We start from the raw sequence: 16930 nt of genomic DNA, 5'->3' as shown, positions 1-16930 counted from the left end.
ACCAGGAAGATATTTTCCAACCTTAAGGGTGTTTGCATGTTTTCCTTAAGCTTAGGGACATTTATTGTGTCTTTGCAGAAACCTACAGTGCATGATCGTTGAGGATAGGTAGATGGATGAATTGCCTGAAAAAATAGGCAATCTATTTTTTTCAGTTTTGCAAGATTACATAATTTCCTGATGCCTTCTTGCCTTTTTGAAACCAAGATTGACAGTGAAATCTTATTTTCACTTTACATTTTAGACAAAATTGTTTGTGCTAGTCACTGCAATCAAAAGTAATTGTTTTTAAACGCAAGTTGTATAGATATTCTGAAACAGGCTTATCAAAATGACGGCCCAGTACTATGTCTTCTGCAAAGTCTGCCTAAGGTCTGCTAAGTAGTAATGTTAAGTTTCTCAGAAGCTACACATTCATGGTATGGATCGTGTTGCTGTTAATATTGATGTTTGATGAAGGTGTTATATAAACAATCTGTTGTGTGTGAACACCGAACAAAGATGTTGTACAGTACATATTAGTACGGGATATGCACGTCTGGTTATTTTAGTCTTATTACACCAATAACCTGGTACAAGTTGGCGCGCAGCATTCTCTTGCTGATGCCGGGCTGTGTTAATACTCGGATGTGACACAGCTAGAAACCAAGCTGCCCTCGACAGTGGAAAATAATTCCCCACTACAATGACTGGGACACAGTTGGGAGAATTGGGGCCATTAACCCCTGTGTGTTGGCTGAAGTCTCTATAGGACGCTCTTGATCCAATCATTCTTTGCAGATGAAATGTGCCACAATATCTTAAATCCCTTACCTGCCGTGATTCCCCACATTGTTGCTGTAAGCCCTCACCTGACCCTTCTGATTAAATGAATAAAATAAATATATAAACATATCTATTAGACTGAATGGAGCATGAATGGTATTTTGGGTTTTGAATTTGACGTGGATCTTTGTCTTTACCTTGAAAAAGCCCTGCAGTTCTTTATTATTCCTACACAAAATTAATCCAAAAGTCACTAACGCAAAATATTACACAAAAAGCTATTCAATGCTATAATTGTTTAAATTAATTAGGTCTACTGAAAGTTAATTAATTTGCGAAATCTAATTTATTACTCAAGGCAAAGGACGAAGTGTCAAAGTGATCAGGAAGCCTGCGTGTAAAGTAAAAATGGGATTTAATTCAAGATAATAACTTACAGCTTACATCACACACTAACTGCTGACACAAGGTGAGTGACATCTGTGAATGGCCTGCGCAATCTGGGAAGACTGGCGACGCTAGCTTTGTGCAGTTTCACAGAACTCCTCTCACCTGAGCAGGCAATTTATATGAATGCATTGCAGCCCGAGGGCTAGTCTGTGCATTGTGGGAATTCTGGCTGCGAGCTCAGACTGATTGCCTTCGGATTGCACGCGGAAGGCAACAGCGATCGCAGTTTCCATGAATTTTCGACGTAGGCGAGATTGTTACTTTGACAAAAATACACCGTACAAGCATACAAGGGTATTGCTTTTTGTCACACCGATTTATTCATTCTCAAATGTGTTTCTTTTAACAGATTCCATTAAATGTGGTTCTTTATGCAAATGCCAGCTTATGACACCGTGAATTATTCAAATGGTATTTTCTTCTTTTCTTATGTTTTCCCTGAAAGCATATTATTATTATTATTATTATTATTATTATTTATAATTGCCTGTGGTGCATGTGCTGTTGAGACATAAAGGTGTGTTAATGTTGATGCTCACCTTCGGGCCTCTGGGGTTTCCAGCATGCCTGCTGCCAGACGAGGGTGTCGCTTTGGGTGAGTCTGACCCGCCCTCTTGTTCTTCGGCCCTCCCAGGACCCCGGACGCACTGGATTGGCTGTGGAGAGACACGCCCGCTCTCTCTCCGCCCCCTTCCCCTCAGCCCCTCAGCTCTGCCGCGGTGGACCATGCCCTCTGCCCACTCCGGCCAGCCTCTGGAGGAAGATCACCTGCCTCGGTAGGATGCTGAGCCCCGTCCGGCGCCACCGCCTGCCCGTCGCTCCGCCCGCACCGCTCGCCGTCCTCCCGTCCGCCGGCGCCTCCGCTCTCCACCATGGAGGATGAGGTCATCAACAACAACGCGCTGGCCTGGCTGGTGTGCTCCGGGGTGTCCATCCTGGCCAACACCTGGGGGATCCTGAGCGTGAGCGCCAAGCAGAAGAAATGGAAGCCGCTGGAGTTCCTCATCTGCACCCTGGCCGGCACGCACATCCTTAACATGGGCATCCCCATCACCATGTACTCCGTCATCCAGCTGCGCCGCCAGCACTCCAGCTACGAGTGGAACGAGGGCCTCTGCAAGGTGTTCGTCTCCACCTTCTACACCCTCACCCTGGTCACCTGCTTCTCCGTCACCTCCCTCTCCTACCACCGGATGTGGATGGTCCGCTGGCCCGTCAACTACAGGTATGGGTAGGGGCCAGGCGCTGGGTGCTGCTTCTGCTGTGTTGTGTCGTGGTAGGTGCATAATGGTGGTTCTGTAGTGTTAGCAGTGTTGTGGTAATTATGTAGTGGCAGGTGTGTAGGAGTAGCTGTGTTGTGGGTGTGTAGTAGTAGTTGTGTAGTGGTAGTCCTGTTGTGGTTGTTGTGTAGTGGTAGCCGTGTTGTGGTTGTTGGGTTGAGGCGGTAGTGTAGTTGTAGCTGTGTAGTCTGTACTGAACCTCTCCCGTCATTCACCACCGGACCACACCCACCAACCTATCCACAACCCCCCCCCCACACCCTCCCAACAATCATGGGGCATGAGTTAAGCACTATGTGCACAGCACACAAGTATACCTTCATTTTTCTCTTCGTCTTTTTTTTCATCTGCCACCGGTCCTGCAGTTAATTCACCTGAGCGCTGTGAGGGAGGACGACTGGTAAAGCCTCTGACAGGGCTGCTGCTCTTTCCCCCTTGATTTCTTTGTGTCTGGGTTTTTCCAAGCCATCACAGCACTTCTAACCCCCCCGCCCCCCCCTCAGCTGTGAAGCACAAGGCTTGGTCACAGCACTGAGAGACGTTTCTATTTGAGCCTCCCCTGCTGTCCTCGTCACGAAACTGAATGAGGATGGGAAAAGCGTCCATCTGTCTGCCACCTGTCTGCTTAGGACAGTGTGATTTCCAACACCGCCCCCCCCCCCCCCCCCCACCCCCCCGCGCTGGTGGAAAATCAGCCGAGGTGTGCGGCCCACAGTCAGGACGCAGTCAATGCCAACACCGGCGGTTGGGGCGAGTCGTGTGTGGTCACTGCCGGAGGTTCGGCACAGTCGTAGCTCTGATCCGTGTCCTGCCTCCGGCTCACTAGCCAATTATAGGTTGTCAGAGGGGTTGTGTTTTATATTTTTTATACATGCGTCAAATGTGAAATGCTCTGCTCCATTTCACCAGTGTTCTTTTCTGCACAAGAAAATGGCTGAAGAGTCTCAGAAATGCTCAGCCAAGCCTTTTCAAGCCACGGGGAAGTAATGCTGGTCAATAGATGAGATAAAAGCACAGGCCTAATACGAGTCTCTCTCTATGGCCCGGTAACTATAGTAACGCGACTATTTATAATCCTGTCTGTTTGATTTTGTTAAAATTGTAAATTAAGTGTATGCGGTGAACATAACCTACGCAACAAAACAAAGCAGCTCAATTAGATTGGCTGCCGCAGCAATATCACAGAAACCAATTTGGCTTTTCCACTGCATGGTTGTTACTTCTCCTGGTTAGCCTTAGGAATACAGTGGTAAATTATTGCCTGATTTCTTCCTTTAAAGATTCCTAAATCGGCACTAGCAGTGTGCACTGATGTCAGGTTTGATCTCTGTGGGAATCAGTCTGATATTTATACATTAACATCAAACTTAAAATATAATTAAAAAAATTATAAGATATCACATCAATATCCTGATCTTCTCAGTATAATGTTTTTACCTTTTTAGAAACCTAAACTGCTACACGCTTTCCCATTGTTTTTCCTTTCAGCAAAGAGAAAGCTCTGATTAGTAGATTCCATCATCAGACTATGTACAAGTGAAGCATGACTGGGCTAAAGTGTACAATAACCCTGAAGACAGTGGAATGCATATTAGCATTGATTGCTGTGTTGGAAATGATTATCATAACTGCATTCCAGATGAGGAACAACAAACAAATGTATGTAATTTAAATAATCTATTATGTAATCCACCATAGTATTCGTTGCGGATATTTGCTTAGGTTTTTGCCACAGTACAGCGTGACAGCAACAAGCAGTTCCTACGCTCAGCTCACCGAGTAACTGCGGTAACCTGTGATTAATTACAAGCCTCGTCAATGAAAACTGAGACGTCCCATTGACTTCTGTGTCTTTTGTTGCCAATCAGAACACTCCATTTGCTCTATTATTTTCAAATCTCACATGTATTGAACCAGAGAGAGAGAAGAACATGCAAAATGGACTGTAAGATTTTATCAACTTGCCTGCTGCATGCAATATGGTTTGGGGTAGGGGTTGGCATGGGGGGGGGGCACAGGCTATTTCAAGGCCCTCTTGAATGTGTGTATATCCCCTCAGATTATCTGGTTTTCAGTCATTCAGGCCAGGGCACTGATCGTTGAAAGGCAACGTGTTTGACGTATTTCATACCCATGTTCAGAAAGCACACCCAGGCCACGCACGTGTAGCTTCTTATCTTTGGACACATCTGTTTGTGTGGCGTCCAGGTAGCGCAGCGCTATCCAGCAGACCATGCGAACAGTTGCCGCAGCAGAGTCCCATCTGCTAATTACAAAGAGCAGAATCTGTACCACCTTATTTACACTCCACTGACATTAACCTGGGTACAGTCAATTTGGGGGGAAAAAACGACAATGCTTTTCTATAATTAGCACTTAACGTTTTATATGAGCAAACTAAATGCTGGCTAAATATCTTCACGTTTGAAATCGTGTGTGAGCCCACCGTCATATAAATAGATGAAAGGCAGACTGAACCACGCTCTTTTTCTCGTGCATTCACTGTCGTGCCACAGAAAACCGTTATTTGCCACTGTTACCATTTATAGGTGTGGATATGTTTCTGTTTCTCTTCACGATGTCCTCGAAAAATAAATTACACATGAAAGTGTGCGATCTTGGGAATGATCAGGGAGCAGCAGATTCAGCAGAAGCACAAACAGCAACAACAGAAACACAGCCTGTTTACCTCTGTGGTCTTTGAGCAAAATGTACACAGGACCTGAGAGAGAGAGGCAGTGTGAAAAGATTAGAAATAGAAGTAGTGTGAGAAAACGAGAGAGAAATTCAGCGTCAGAAGACGGGAGAGGTAGTACGAGAAGATGGGAGAGGCAGTGTGAGAAAATGGGAGGGAGAGATAGTGTGAAAAGATGAGGAAAAAGAAGTAGTGTGAGAAAATGAGAGAGTGTGAGAAGATGAGAGGGGCTAGTGTGAGAAGAGAGAGAGAGGGAGTGTGAGATGAGGGAGAGAGAGAGAGAGAGAGAGAGAGAGAGGTAGGTGCTCCAGGCAGGGGCAAAGAGATGCCAGGGAAGAGGTACATAAAATGGAGGGCACGAACAAATGGATGAACAGGCAAGGGTGTGTGAAGTGTGCCACCCTGCATGTCTGACATCATTTGACTGGCATCTGGGCTGCAGCCAGAGTGCTGCTCATCATTCATTCTGCTGAGAGAGAGAGAGAGAGAGAGAGAGAGAGAGACAAACAGAGAGAGAATGCCAACCTCATCATAAGTCACCAGCATGCTTCAATTTATGAGGTCAATGCATGCAGATATGGACTGTTTGCTTACTTGTGCCTTGTCTGTTTTGCTTTTCTCTTTTCTAGCTCCCCCCCCCAAGCCCCCAACCCCACGTGACCAGCTTAAGGTCCCAGTTCATGTTTCCCCTCCCATCCGCTTCCGAAATGTCTCACACCACACATTAAAATTTCATGTCAGCCGCCCCATTCCCACACTGAAGGAAAGATGCCCATTGTTACCATGGGAGCTTATTAAGGCTCAAATTAAGGATTCAACCCTTGTCTTGGAAGCAAATGCTTCAACATCTGTTCTCCTCAGTTCTGAGAATCTCTCTCTCTTTCCCTCATTCCCTCCTTCCCTCCCTCCCTCCCGTTAACGGACACAAACAAGGGTGACGCCAATCACCCTCTCACTGGGAGCGATTCCAGAAAGGCCAGCAAACCTTATGTCTGACCTGCCAGAGACCAGCCTCTGTGATACCAACCAGGAATAAAATGCCTGTTTTCTGCACCCTCTACAAAGGCATTACCCAATGCCAGACATGGTTTGCACTTCATCACAGATGAGGATAAAGTATCCACCACCTCTGATTATGATGCAGTTGTTCATTTAAAAAAAAAAAAATGATCTCGTAAAGTAAAATGGGGAATGTGATTATCTGTTTCTCCACTGTCTGGAGGAAGGGAGAGGTGAGTGGAGAGAAAGAGAAGGGAGCTCGGCTGACCTTTAATGAGAGAGCAGGCTGCCTGTTCCCCTGGGTTTCCCTCTCAACCCGTCCGCCAGACAGATCGGTGACGACATTCTGAAAAACACACCAACGGCTGCCTGGCATCTAATCTCCATCACTGAGGAAATGCCACATGGCAAATCTTTCTGACCGGCATCTTGCGCCATATAGAAAGACAAACCGTGAGCTGGCCGATTGCTCCCGGAACGCCGCATGTGAAATTTCCACAGTGTGAACTGTCACAACTAGACGCATAATGCATTATTAAACACGATGTAAACAATATTTTCAAAGCACAGCTGACTCAGAGTGGAGTACTATTCGGCATTCAGCGGAATCGAACACCTTCTCCCTACCGTTGCAGCTTAAACTCTGGCCTCGCTCAAGACGCCTTTAGCTTTGAAAAAGCTTTGGAATTTAGTAAAGAATCCCCTTTGTTTGCCCAGGAGATCTCTAAAGAGGAAAAAAAAGCCACTTCTCATCTACCTTCTGTTATCACGAGTGCGCCGCAAATAGGAAATGCTCCTCGCAAACAATGGCAGACGACATGAACGCGTTCACCAAATTGGGTGGCCTGGGCGGGTGCATTCTTCTGAGTGATTTTAGATCTGAAGAAGAGGGAAAACAAACTGCATTTATCCTGGCTGTGAATGTGAAAAAAAGAACAAACTCAGGGGAGAGTGGGCTATGCAGTGACTCAAGCATCACTTCTCCTTCTTACCTCTCTCCTCGCTGTCATCGTGTGCAAACGGGAGGGGACTCCAAAATCCGTTTTTTTTTTTTTTAATGGACTTGTCAATTTTTCCTGTCAGCAAATTCATATAAAATTCAAGACTACAAGGACAGACTTTAATGCATGTTTAATATGACAGGAAACACAACGACTGCAAGAAATATGTTTTATCTACAATCATTCCATTCCAGACCAGTTGCCCGCTTTCTGCTAAATTACAGTAGTGCAGCGTAAATCGTGTTAGTGTCATGAACCTAACGTTAAAAATGATTTGCATCCCCTGCTTCAGTTCATGTTTGTTTTCGGTCAAACTGTTTAATGCTCAGTCCTCCATATGTTTTAACCCCAGGGGTGACAAATCCTCAACAACAATGGCGCACAAATATTATCACGCAGGACTTCTTGTTCCTTGGTATGAAACAGTGAGTGTTTTAAAGCGTGTGATCGGGTCCTCACCAGTCCGTCTCCCCCCGTCATCTTCTCATGTTTTTCACAGGTTGAGCAACACCAAGAAGCAGGCGGTCCACACGGTGATGGGGATCTGGATGGTCTCCTTCATCCTGTCCACGCTGCCCGCCGTGGGCTGGCACGACACCAACGAGCGCTTCTACACGCACGACTGCCGCTTCATCGTCAAGGAGATCGGCCTGGGCTTCGGCGTCTGCTTCCTGCTGCTGATCAGCGGCAGCGTGGTGATGGGCGTCATCTGCATCGGCATCGCCCTCTTCCAGACCTTCTCCCTCCACACGGGGCAGAACATGGACAAGAACAAGTTCAACGTGCCCACCATCGTGGTGGAGGACGCCCAGGGCAAGCGGCGCTCCTCCATCGACGGCTCGGAGCCCGTCAAGACCTCCCTGCAGATCACCTACCTGATCAGCGGCATCGTCTTCATCTACGACTTCCTCACCGGATTTCCCATTTTGGTAAGTTCTTCCTTCCTCCCGGTTTTCCCCCACAAGTTAATTACCTCATAATAACTGGACATCATTTGGAGCCAACAGTAAACATTTGCTCCGAACGGACATGACAAATTCATAATGAAGTATTTATGAACACTTGTGACCAACTTATTAATATTGCTGGGCTGTGCTTGTGAAGGCTCTATGTACTGCAGCTCATTCATAAACCCTTCAAGTAATGTTGGCAATTTGCTGGATTTAAATGTTTCGCTTTTCAAAATCTGCACATAACTACCTAGTAGGCTATGTGTAAAGCTATATCACCTAAATCAGCACCAAAAGAGGAGACAGCATTTTCCCTCTGAAAATGTGCTGCCCAGGTTTTTCCGTCCCTAAGTTAGTTACTGTATGTTTGTATCTATGTGTCTTAACCAGTGACCCATTATTGATTGTGCTCTCCAATAACATAAGTCAGCTTGCAAGGGTTCAGGTCATTTCCTGTGTCCAATAGAGAAACGTATTCCCAGAAATCAATTGAATTAGTCAATAGTGAATTTACTGTATATTGAGAGGGGATGTAAAAACTTAATGAGGTATCAGTGGCTTATTTACAGATCTGCATGTGGGAACATGTCTACTTTTTCAGCTTCAACGAATGATAGTAAATTAGACTTCAACTCTGCCGATAATTTTGTTTATTTTTTGTTTTCTGTGGGCAATTTGAATTTTTTATCTTGTGCTCATTATTTAGTTTTCATTGTTTAATATGACTGCTGCTATGGTAATATGAATCTCCCCAGAGAGGATTTTTTAAAAGTATACTCTTTTCCATTATATTTTATTCCCAAGTATACAGGCTTATATGAACGAATGAGGGAAACAAAGCAACCAATAGCATGTCTGCCTTTTAAAATGGATGATGTCTCGTGATTAATATAGATATTACTCTTAAAGCATTCCAAACGTGACTAAAATGTAAAAGTTCAGAAACTAAACAGTCTGCTGATGGCAATTACGGGTGAGATACTACTACCACGGTCACCCGTTACAAAAACCAAAACAACAACCGCACACTGTTCTTCACTATGGAGATTGTGCTTCCTTCCTGGTTGGGGATAGGATAGCAGATAACCGTCTACGTTTTCACTGGTGTAACAATGGCAGGCAGCAATATAATTTTCCTTGTAAGGCACACCATACAGTGTCAGATATCTTTGCTATTTGCTGCTTGGACACAGTGGACAGTGCTATGCTGATCGTAAAAAGCCGCACTTAAATTACATGAAACCTTTTCTGATGCGAAAGTGAGTAATCTCTCCGACTCCACGCACGCTACTATAATTTGTCATCATGACAGAATAGCAGACGCCTACGGTAACAAAGCGCCGCCAAATCAATTGCTTTGTCAATACCGTCAGTATTTCAAGTTATCGCTAAGGTAATTGTAAGAATTTTTATTTGTTTTGATAGCTTTAGTATACAACAGGCAGTTGTCATTATTTCTTTAGCTGTATCTGTATTCTTTAGATAGGCCTAGTCCTTAAGAAAAATAAAACGTGTGACAGAAGCATAAGGGAGAATTGTTAGATTTCAGAAAAAAATACAATCTAGTATTATCGTTTATCTTTCAACTATTTCTCTTGATTGTGTTGATAATGCACAAGATAATTATCATTTAGTAAACTACTTGCTGCTGGTCTGGATGCTCTGGTATTCTATAAACAATTGTTTTTCAAGTGTCAGAATCATCCTGACATTCCAGTTTCATTATATTCCTAACGTGTTTTCTAAAGTGTTGCCAGCTAGCCTTATGTCCGTGCTGGGAGATGTCCTTCAGACAAACAGCAGTGCTTTCTATCAACTTTCATACTGTGGCCCTGTTCCATCTCATCACTTAATCTGAGCTTGTGCAAAACTACTGCTCTCTCTCTCTATATATATATATATATATATATATATAGAGAGAGAGAGAGAGACATACACACACACAGTGAGCTCCATCATGTTTGGGACATTATGACTTTTTTTTTCTTGATTTCACTCTGTACTCCACAATTTGGTTTGTAATGGTTAAAGTGCAGATTCTCAGCTTTTATTAAAGGGTATTTGTATACATTTTGATTTTACTATGTAGAATTTACAGCTCTTTTTATACATAACACCCCCCCCCCCCCCCCCCAAAAAAATAAATAAATAAATAAATAAATACTTTGTCCCAAACATTATGGAGCTCTTTGTCTTACATTACATATTTCGTGCCAGAAAAGGCCTCTGGAAGCACAAATCTGTTTCCTCTTTTAGTAGCTTGGAGGCAAAGGGATGGCTTCATCAGCAGATCTTTAAGAGTAGGATACATTTTAGCACATTTTCTCTCTTTACATTACATTACATTACAGGCATTTGGCAGACGCTCTTATCCAGAGCGACGTACAACAAAGTGTATAACCATAACCAGGAACAAGTATGACGAAACCCCTAGAGAGAAGTACCGGTCCAAGTACAGGGAACAACCGCATAGTTCAACCTGGACCCTGGTGGTTAAACTGATTAACACTAACAACGAGAACGGCAACAACGCAATCTATGGAAAAATAAAAATAAATAAAAATACAAGTAGTCGTTAAGACTGGCGCATCAACTAAGTCACCTATTAAACAGCTGCCTAGTTACAACCCTAAGTTTAGTCATTTACAGGGGGGGAAGGGATGGGGAGAGGTGCAGCCTGAAGAGGTGGGTCTTCAGTCGTCGTTTGAAATGGGTCACAGTCTCAGCTGTTCTGACCTCCACAGGGAGGTCATTCCACCATCGTGGGGCCAGAACAGAGAGGAGACGTGTTCTGGAAGTGCAGGTGCGAAGAGGGGGAGGTGCTAGGCGTCCTGAGGTAGCAGAACGGAGGGATCTGGCTGGCATGTAGGGTTTGAATATCTTTTGAAGGTATGCTGGGGCTGATCCCTTGACTGCCTGGTATGCTAGAACCAATGTTTTGAATTTGATGCGAGCTATAACAGGCAGCCAGTGGAGGGTAGTGAGCAGGGGAGTTACATGGGAGTGTCTGGGTAGGTTGAAGACCAGACGAGCCGCAGCATTCTGAATGAGCTGCAGGGGTCTGGTGGCAGATGCCGGTAGTCCAGCCAGAAGAGAGTTGCAGTAGTCCAGGCGGGATAGAACCATTGCTTGGACCAGGAGCTGGGTTGAGTAGGTGGTGAGAAAGGGCGGATTCTGCGGATGTTGTATAGGAAAATCTGCATGCCCGGGTTACTGCTGCAATGTTGTTGGAGAGGGACAGCCTGTTGTCCATCATCACTCCGAGATTCTTGGCGCAGGGTGATGATGTCACTACGGTGTCCCCTAAGGAAATGGAAAAGTCGAGGAGGGGAGAGGATAGAGCAGGAATAAAGATTAGCTCCGTCTTTCCCGGGTTGAGCTTCAGGTGGTGATTGTCCATCCAGCTCTGTATGTCCCTCAGGCAAGCGGAGATGCGGGCGGGGACCTGTGTGTCCGATGGGGAGAAGGAGAGAAAGAGTTGCGTGTCGTCGGCATAGGAATGATAGGACAAGCCATGGGCAGATATTACAGGGCCAAGGGATCTGGTGTACATGGAGAAGAGAAGGGGACCAAGGACTGAGCCCTGGGGAACTCCGGTGGTGAGGGGACGGGGTGGTGATACCTTACCCGCCCAGGCAACCTGGAAGGAGCGGTCAGAGAGGTAGGACTCAATCCAGTCAAGGACTGTGCCGCGATCCCTGTTGCTGCCAGGGAGGACAGGAGGGTAGAGTGGTCCACAGTGTCAAATGCAGCGGAGAGGTCTAGGAGAATCAGGACAGAGGAGAGGGAGGCTGCTCGTGCGGCATGGAGCGACTCACTGACCGAGAGGAGTGCAGTCTCAGTCGAGTGGCCAGGCCTGAAGCCAGACTGGTGGGGATCAAGCAGGTTGTTCTCAGAGAAATAAGCAGAGAGCTGGTTAGATGCAGCACGTTCGAGTGTTTTGGATAGGAAAGGGAGGAGAGATACCGGGCGGTAGTTCTGAATGACTGAAGGATCTAGTGTGGGTTTCTTCAGCAGCGGGGTGATGTGGGCCTTCTTGAAGGATGAGGGGAAACATCCAGAAGATAGGGATGAGTTCACGAGGGAGGCGACAAAAGGGAGGATGTCTGGTGTGATTGCTTGAAGGAGAGATGAGGGGATAGGGTCGAGGGCGCAGGTGGTAGGGCGGTGGGTGAGCAGAAGCTGGGAGCTCTTAAATTCCATAAACAGACTTTACAAGCCTCTTTAGGTGAGAGTATGTGACTGCCTGTTTTTTCTATAGCTCCACTCCACGTTATTTATCTGATAGTAATTTCCACACTGTGTTCTGTTGGCACGGTTACACTCCAGTCATAAGAAAGGTCTGTACAACAGAATAGCCCAGTGAAGTGCCATTAAATCAATGTATTTCCCACACAGAGTACAAAAGAATCACAGGGTTTAAAAACTGAATTCTTTTTGAGTTCCTTGTCACTTTGTCATTCAATTAGCTCTTTTAGTATAAGTCTGTATTAATGCACTAATGGGGAGAAAGACATTGCTGCATGTCATATAGTGCTTTTATATCCTTCAGCAAACCATTTACCTTCTGAATGAGTGGTCAATTCTTACTTTGTGTCTCCACCTGGCAATCATCAATTAACATTTCATGAACGATGAATGCACTACTGATTTTGATTAGCGGTGTATTCATTGTGAGCAGAATGGCAGGTTGATGTAAACTGTCAAGATGAAATGCACTTTAAAATGTATTCAGGCTTCTGAGGTATAATATTTGCCTCATGTGGGTCCGCAAGTGTGGTGGTGGTGGTGTGGCATGACAGTTAACCAGTTTTCAGGCTCAAATTTGAAGTGGGTTCAAGTGGAGAATAGCTGTTGCACACTTCAGCTAGACACCTAATCTGAATTGCCTAAAATCACATTCATTCCATCATTAGATAAATATGTGAAACTTCTGGTGTGATAAGTCATCACAGATAAGCTCCCCTGCGTTTGATAACAATAACATGGAAGGGGGATTAAGGATTTAGTAGAGTCTGCAGGATGACTTCTAGGTTTACTTCTTTTAAGAGTGAGTCTCTCTCTCTGTGGAATTGGGGGTACAGCTCTGTTCTTTGTCTGCTGTTTTGGGGGTGCTTGCTCTCCAGGCACAGGGGTGACTACATCATAGTCAGTGATGTCCTTCACGTTGACCGAGCTGTTGTCACGTGACTTTTTCCCATGCTACGCTCTCTCTCCGCTTAATTCTGTGTTGTTGGGTGATTTATACCCCAGTGTCTTAGCAAGCCATTCAGTACTCCTGGGCTAACCCAGGGTATGTCCCACAGGCTCTGCAGTCTTTCTATGGGACAATCTAGGTTTCAGATTCTTTTCTTTTCTGTGGAATGTTGGACCGAGAGCCTTGTTATTCTGCCAGTAGATTCATATCTCTCTCTCTCCCTCTTTCTTTCTCTCTTTCCTTTCCATCTGCCCTTCTTGTCTTCCTCTGATCCCTTGCATAGATTAACCTTTTCACACTTTCTCACAAGTTGCCTTTCACTCCCACGTAAACAATGATGCTTCACGTGTTATGCCTTTCACCATTTTAGCGTGCGGCAGCAAAGTAGGTTATTCCCTGATTATTCTTCAACATGCCGCTTCCATTTTGTCCCCAGTGAGAAGGAGGTTTTTCAGTGCTGGCAGACGTGTGGTACAGGCCCTTAAAATTTAATGCCCTGTCTGGTGCACACAGAGTCTCTGACATCAGCTAGCTCGGGGTGGGGGTGGGGGTGGGGGTTGACAGGATCTCTTAAATCAGCAATGGACCCATCTGCAGGGGCTGCTGAGCATTCTGTGATGGGTCAGGGAAGAAAGAAAAAAAACGGCACAGCCATCATTCTTAATGAAACAGCCAATGTTCCCCGACGAGAACGCTGAATCCTTGCGCTGCTTTATTATTTAAATGAACCTTCACGTTTAACCTCATCTGGGGCAGCGGATGTAGGTCACCGCGTGAGCGCGTGTGTAATTCCACTCGCGGTGAGCAGAGCGGAGGGCCTCTGCTCCAGCGGAGGGGCAGAGACCGGTACCGAGCCCAGTAAGAGGCTACGGGGAATGCGTGCCTCCCCCAATATCCCGCACCACCACCCCCACACACACACGCGCACAGCCCAGTTACCCCAGGCCTATAACTGCAGGGCTGCTCTCTCTCTCTCTCTCTGTGACTGCTGCATCAGTGCCACAGCAGAATGTCAGGTTTTCTTCCCGCTTTATGTGTTTAGATGGTTAATTAGCGGTCTGGGAACGGTAATGAATTACAGTACGTTGTAATATGTCATGCCAGTGAAGCAGTCTTGAACTGAATTGGAATTTTCCCCCTCCAGAAGAGCGCTTGCAGTTTAGAGCGCATGAGTTCCTGGTTTATGCTTCTTTGCTTGTAATGAGGAACAATTAACTGCATTGTGCGCTGGTATCGTCTTGACAAAACATTTCCTTTGCATGAACTGAGTCTAAGGTTTGACACAGTTGTTAGTTATTACTGTAAACGGTTTCTGGGAGCTAAAGACAAGGCCGTTTTATGAAGAAAATGGGGCCCGCTGATAGAGTGATATAAACAGAAGAGGAAGGAAAAATGTGGAGTTACAGTTCAGTTCCATGCTTATATGGGCTGAACTGGACTTAATTCAGCCTCTTTTTGCATTTCACAATTGTTAGCAGCTGCCGACACTCAAATGTAGGAAAATTTCATTAGTTCCAGTTCATTTTCGATAAATCTGTGCCTGCAATGAGTCTGGTGTAAGGTGTACATGGTGGCTCCCTGTTATCATACCGTCCAATGGAACAAGCTGTCCCAGTGCTCCTATTGGGAAAGCATTGAGACGTAGGGCCCCGTCACGTATCACTGGTTTTAATCATTTCCAGTAGCCTGCAGCAGCTTAAATTCAGGCGCCCAATTTATAGCCGCTCTGCAAATTGCAAATTATTAATAGCGGAGCGATTGCTAACTCAGCATAGCTGCAAAGGTGCCCCAATCCAAGGTGGAACTCCAACTGCGGGTAGAGGTACGATTTTTAGGGTATTCACCATTCTGCATTATATAGACTGTACTTTCAGATTTAGGATTCTGGGAATACACTACACCAGAGGCCACCTCCCCTCCCCACACCCGACCCCCCAACCCCCACCCCCCGCATCTTCCCGCTGTGAGCGCACTGCGTTCCAGGGACGTCCGCTCAGCTGGCGTCAACCACGTTTTCCCGTTTTGGTAGCCCATCGTCCCCAAAGGCTTGCTTCAATTTTAACGGCATGTGTGAGGCTTTAGAACCCGAGGCTGTGGAATCCACGCAGATGGTATTCCAGTAAAACCAACTCACGCTCTCATTATCAGCGGAAATTAAATGGATTATCCCATGGCAACCAGCCGCAGCTATTCATTGTCAGCTCGCTATTACGATACAAGGATGCATAGTGGCTATGGTATAAAAAGAATCTCGGAAATAGTGTATCTGAACTCAGTGTTGTGGCGCATCATAACGGAGTGTTTTTTTTTTTTTTTATCGGTACCGAAAAGTCAATGACTTTCAAATCTAAATCTTTCGTTTTAGATTTAAATGCAATACAATATGCATTCGTTTCCCGTGTTACATTGGCGCATTCCCATTGTCATCCGTAAGTATTTTTGCATTCAAAGGCTAAGTTCATTCCTTTATATGAGTAATTTACAAACTAACTTCCAACAAGGCTTTCCATCATCCACTGCTGAAAGTGTTGTCATTCCATCAGTTAACTCACTTTCAAACGAGGATCTGTCTTAGCCCCGTTCAGACGACGTTCCACGTTCAAACGTAATTTTGGACTTGTGGCTTCCGCTTGAGCCGCCGCGATTCAAGTGAGTGGGTGTCTTCACGCGCATTCAGCACGACACAATGCTTCATAATTCGTCTTTTGCCATTTAAAGACAGCTATTTATTTAACTTAAATGAACAAACATGAAAACGCGCGTGAAATGCAGTCAAAAACCGTACCGCCTCCCACTTCACGAACGATTACCGAACAGCTGGTTCCCCAGGGCAGTGACCAACGTGGACTAAATAGGGTATTATTCCGGCGAAAATCTGGTCAGATTTTCTCAAAGGCTTTCTTTTAACAGGTAGGTAAACATTTAGCCTACTAAATAAACAATCCACTTAAATCATTCATCTTTTGCTTAAATTTGATAACACAGCAGTTTTGAGGTAACATAAAATAGCTCCAACCGAGTGGCTCCTGGCCAATAGCGCGCTTCCTGGAGCTCTCGGCTCTATCTCCCTCCGAAGTTCTTCGCCAACCCCCGGGGCTCAGGACACGGTTTATTATTAACACTCCCCCTTTCAACGCTCTGGTTTCTATAGCAACGCTCCAGTCCAGACGCAGGAGTTTAATGTGGAGAGCAGGCCTTTCGAATCGTACGCGGCGCGGCGGAAATAATCGTCGTCCATTACCTCGTGCGTTTAACTCCGTGACACAGGTGCGTGCCCAAGATGAGGTGTTCACCGTTCCCCGGGGCAGGTGGAGGATGTCCGTCCTGGAGAGAGAGAGAGAGAGAAAGGGAAGTGGAGGGGAGAGACAGAGTGTGTCTGTGGATACTCCACTGTGTTCTACCGACTGTGAAATCAATGGGGAAGACTTCAGTCTGTGCCAGGGCCCATTGATTGATGCCAGTAGCCGTTTTCGATTTCACAAACATCCCGTTAAAACCTTAATGGCTTGGATGGCGACTGCATTCCCTTGTGGCTGTTTTTTTTTTTTTTTCCCCCAAGGGGCGATGCCTTGACAGCTGTCAGGTGAACACAG

General features: G+C 45.6%; 1 protein-coding gene across 4 annotated transcripts in view; it reads left to right on the top strand.

The window, feature by feature from the left end:
• The window catches only part of LOC135233889 (probable G-protein coupled receptor 153), a 49566-nt gene that overhangs the window by 20593 nt on the left and 12043 nt on the right, over positions 1-16930 (top strand). For all 4 annotated transcript variants that reach the window (XM_064297826.1, XM_064297827.1, XM_064297829.1 and 1 more), the window contains exons 2-3: positions 1850-2440; positions 7690-8119. In XM_064297826.1, the coding sequence (XP_064153896.1) occupies positions 2088-2440; positions 7690-8119 (783 nt within the window). In that variant the 5' untranslated portion in view covers positions 1850-2087. The remainder of the gene's footprint in view (positions 1-1849; positions 2441-7689; positions 8120-16930) is intronic.

The sequence above is a fragment of the Anguilla rostrata genome, chromosome 11 (assembly GCF_018555375.3).
Source record: "Anguilla rostrata isolate EN2019 chromosome 11, ASM1855537v3, whole genome shotgun sequence".
Classification (NCBI taxonomy): domain Eukaryota; kingdom Metazoa; phylum Chordata; class Actinopteri; order Anguilliformes; family Anguillidae; genus Anguilla; species Anguilla rostrata.
Note: the sequence above shows the minus strand (reverse complement) of the source record. Positions and strands in the feature narration are given on the sequence as shown.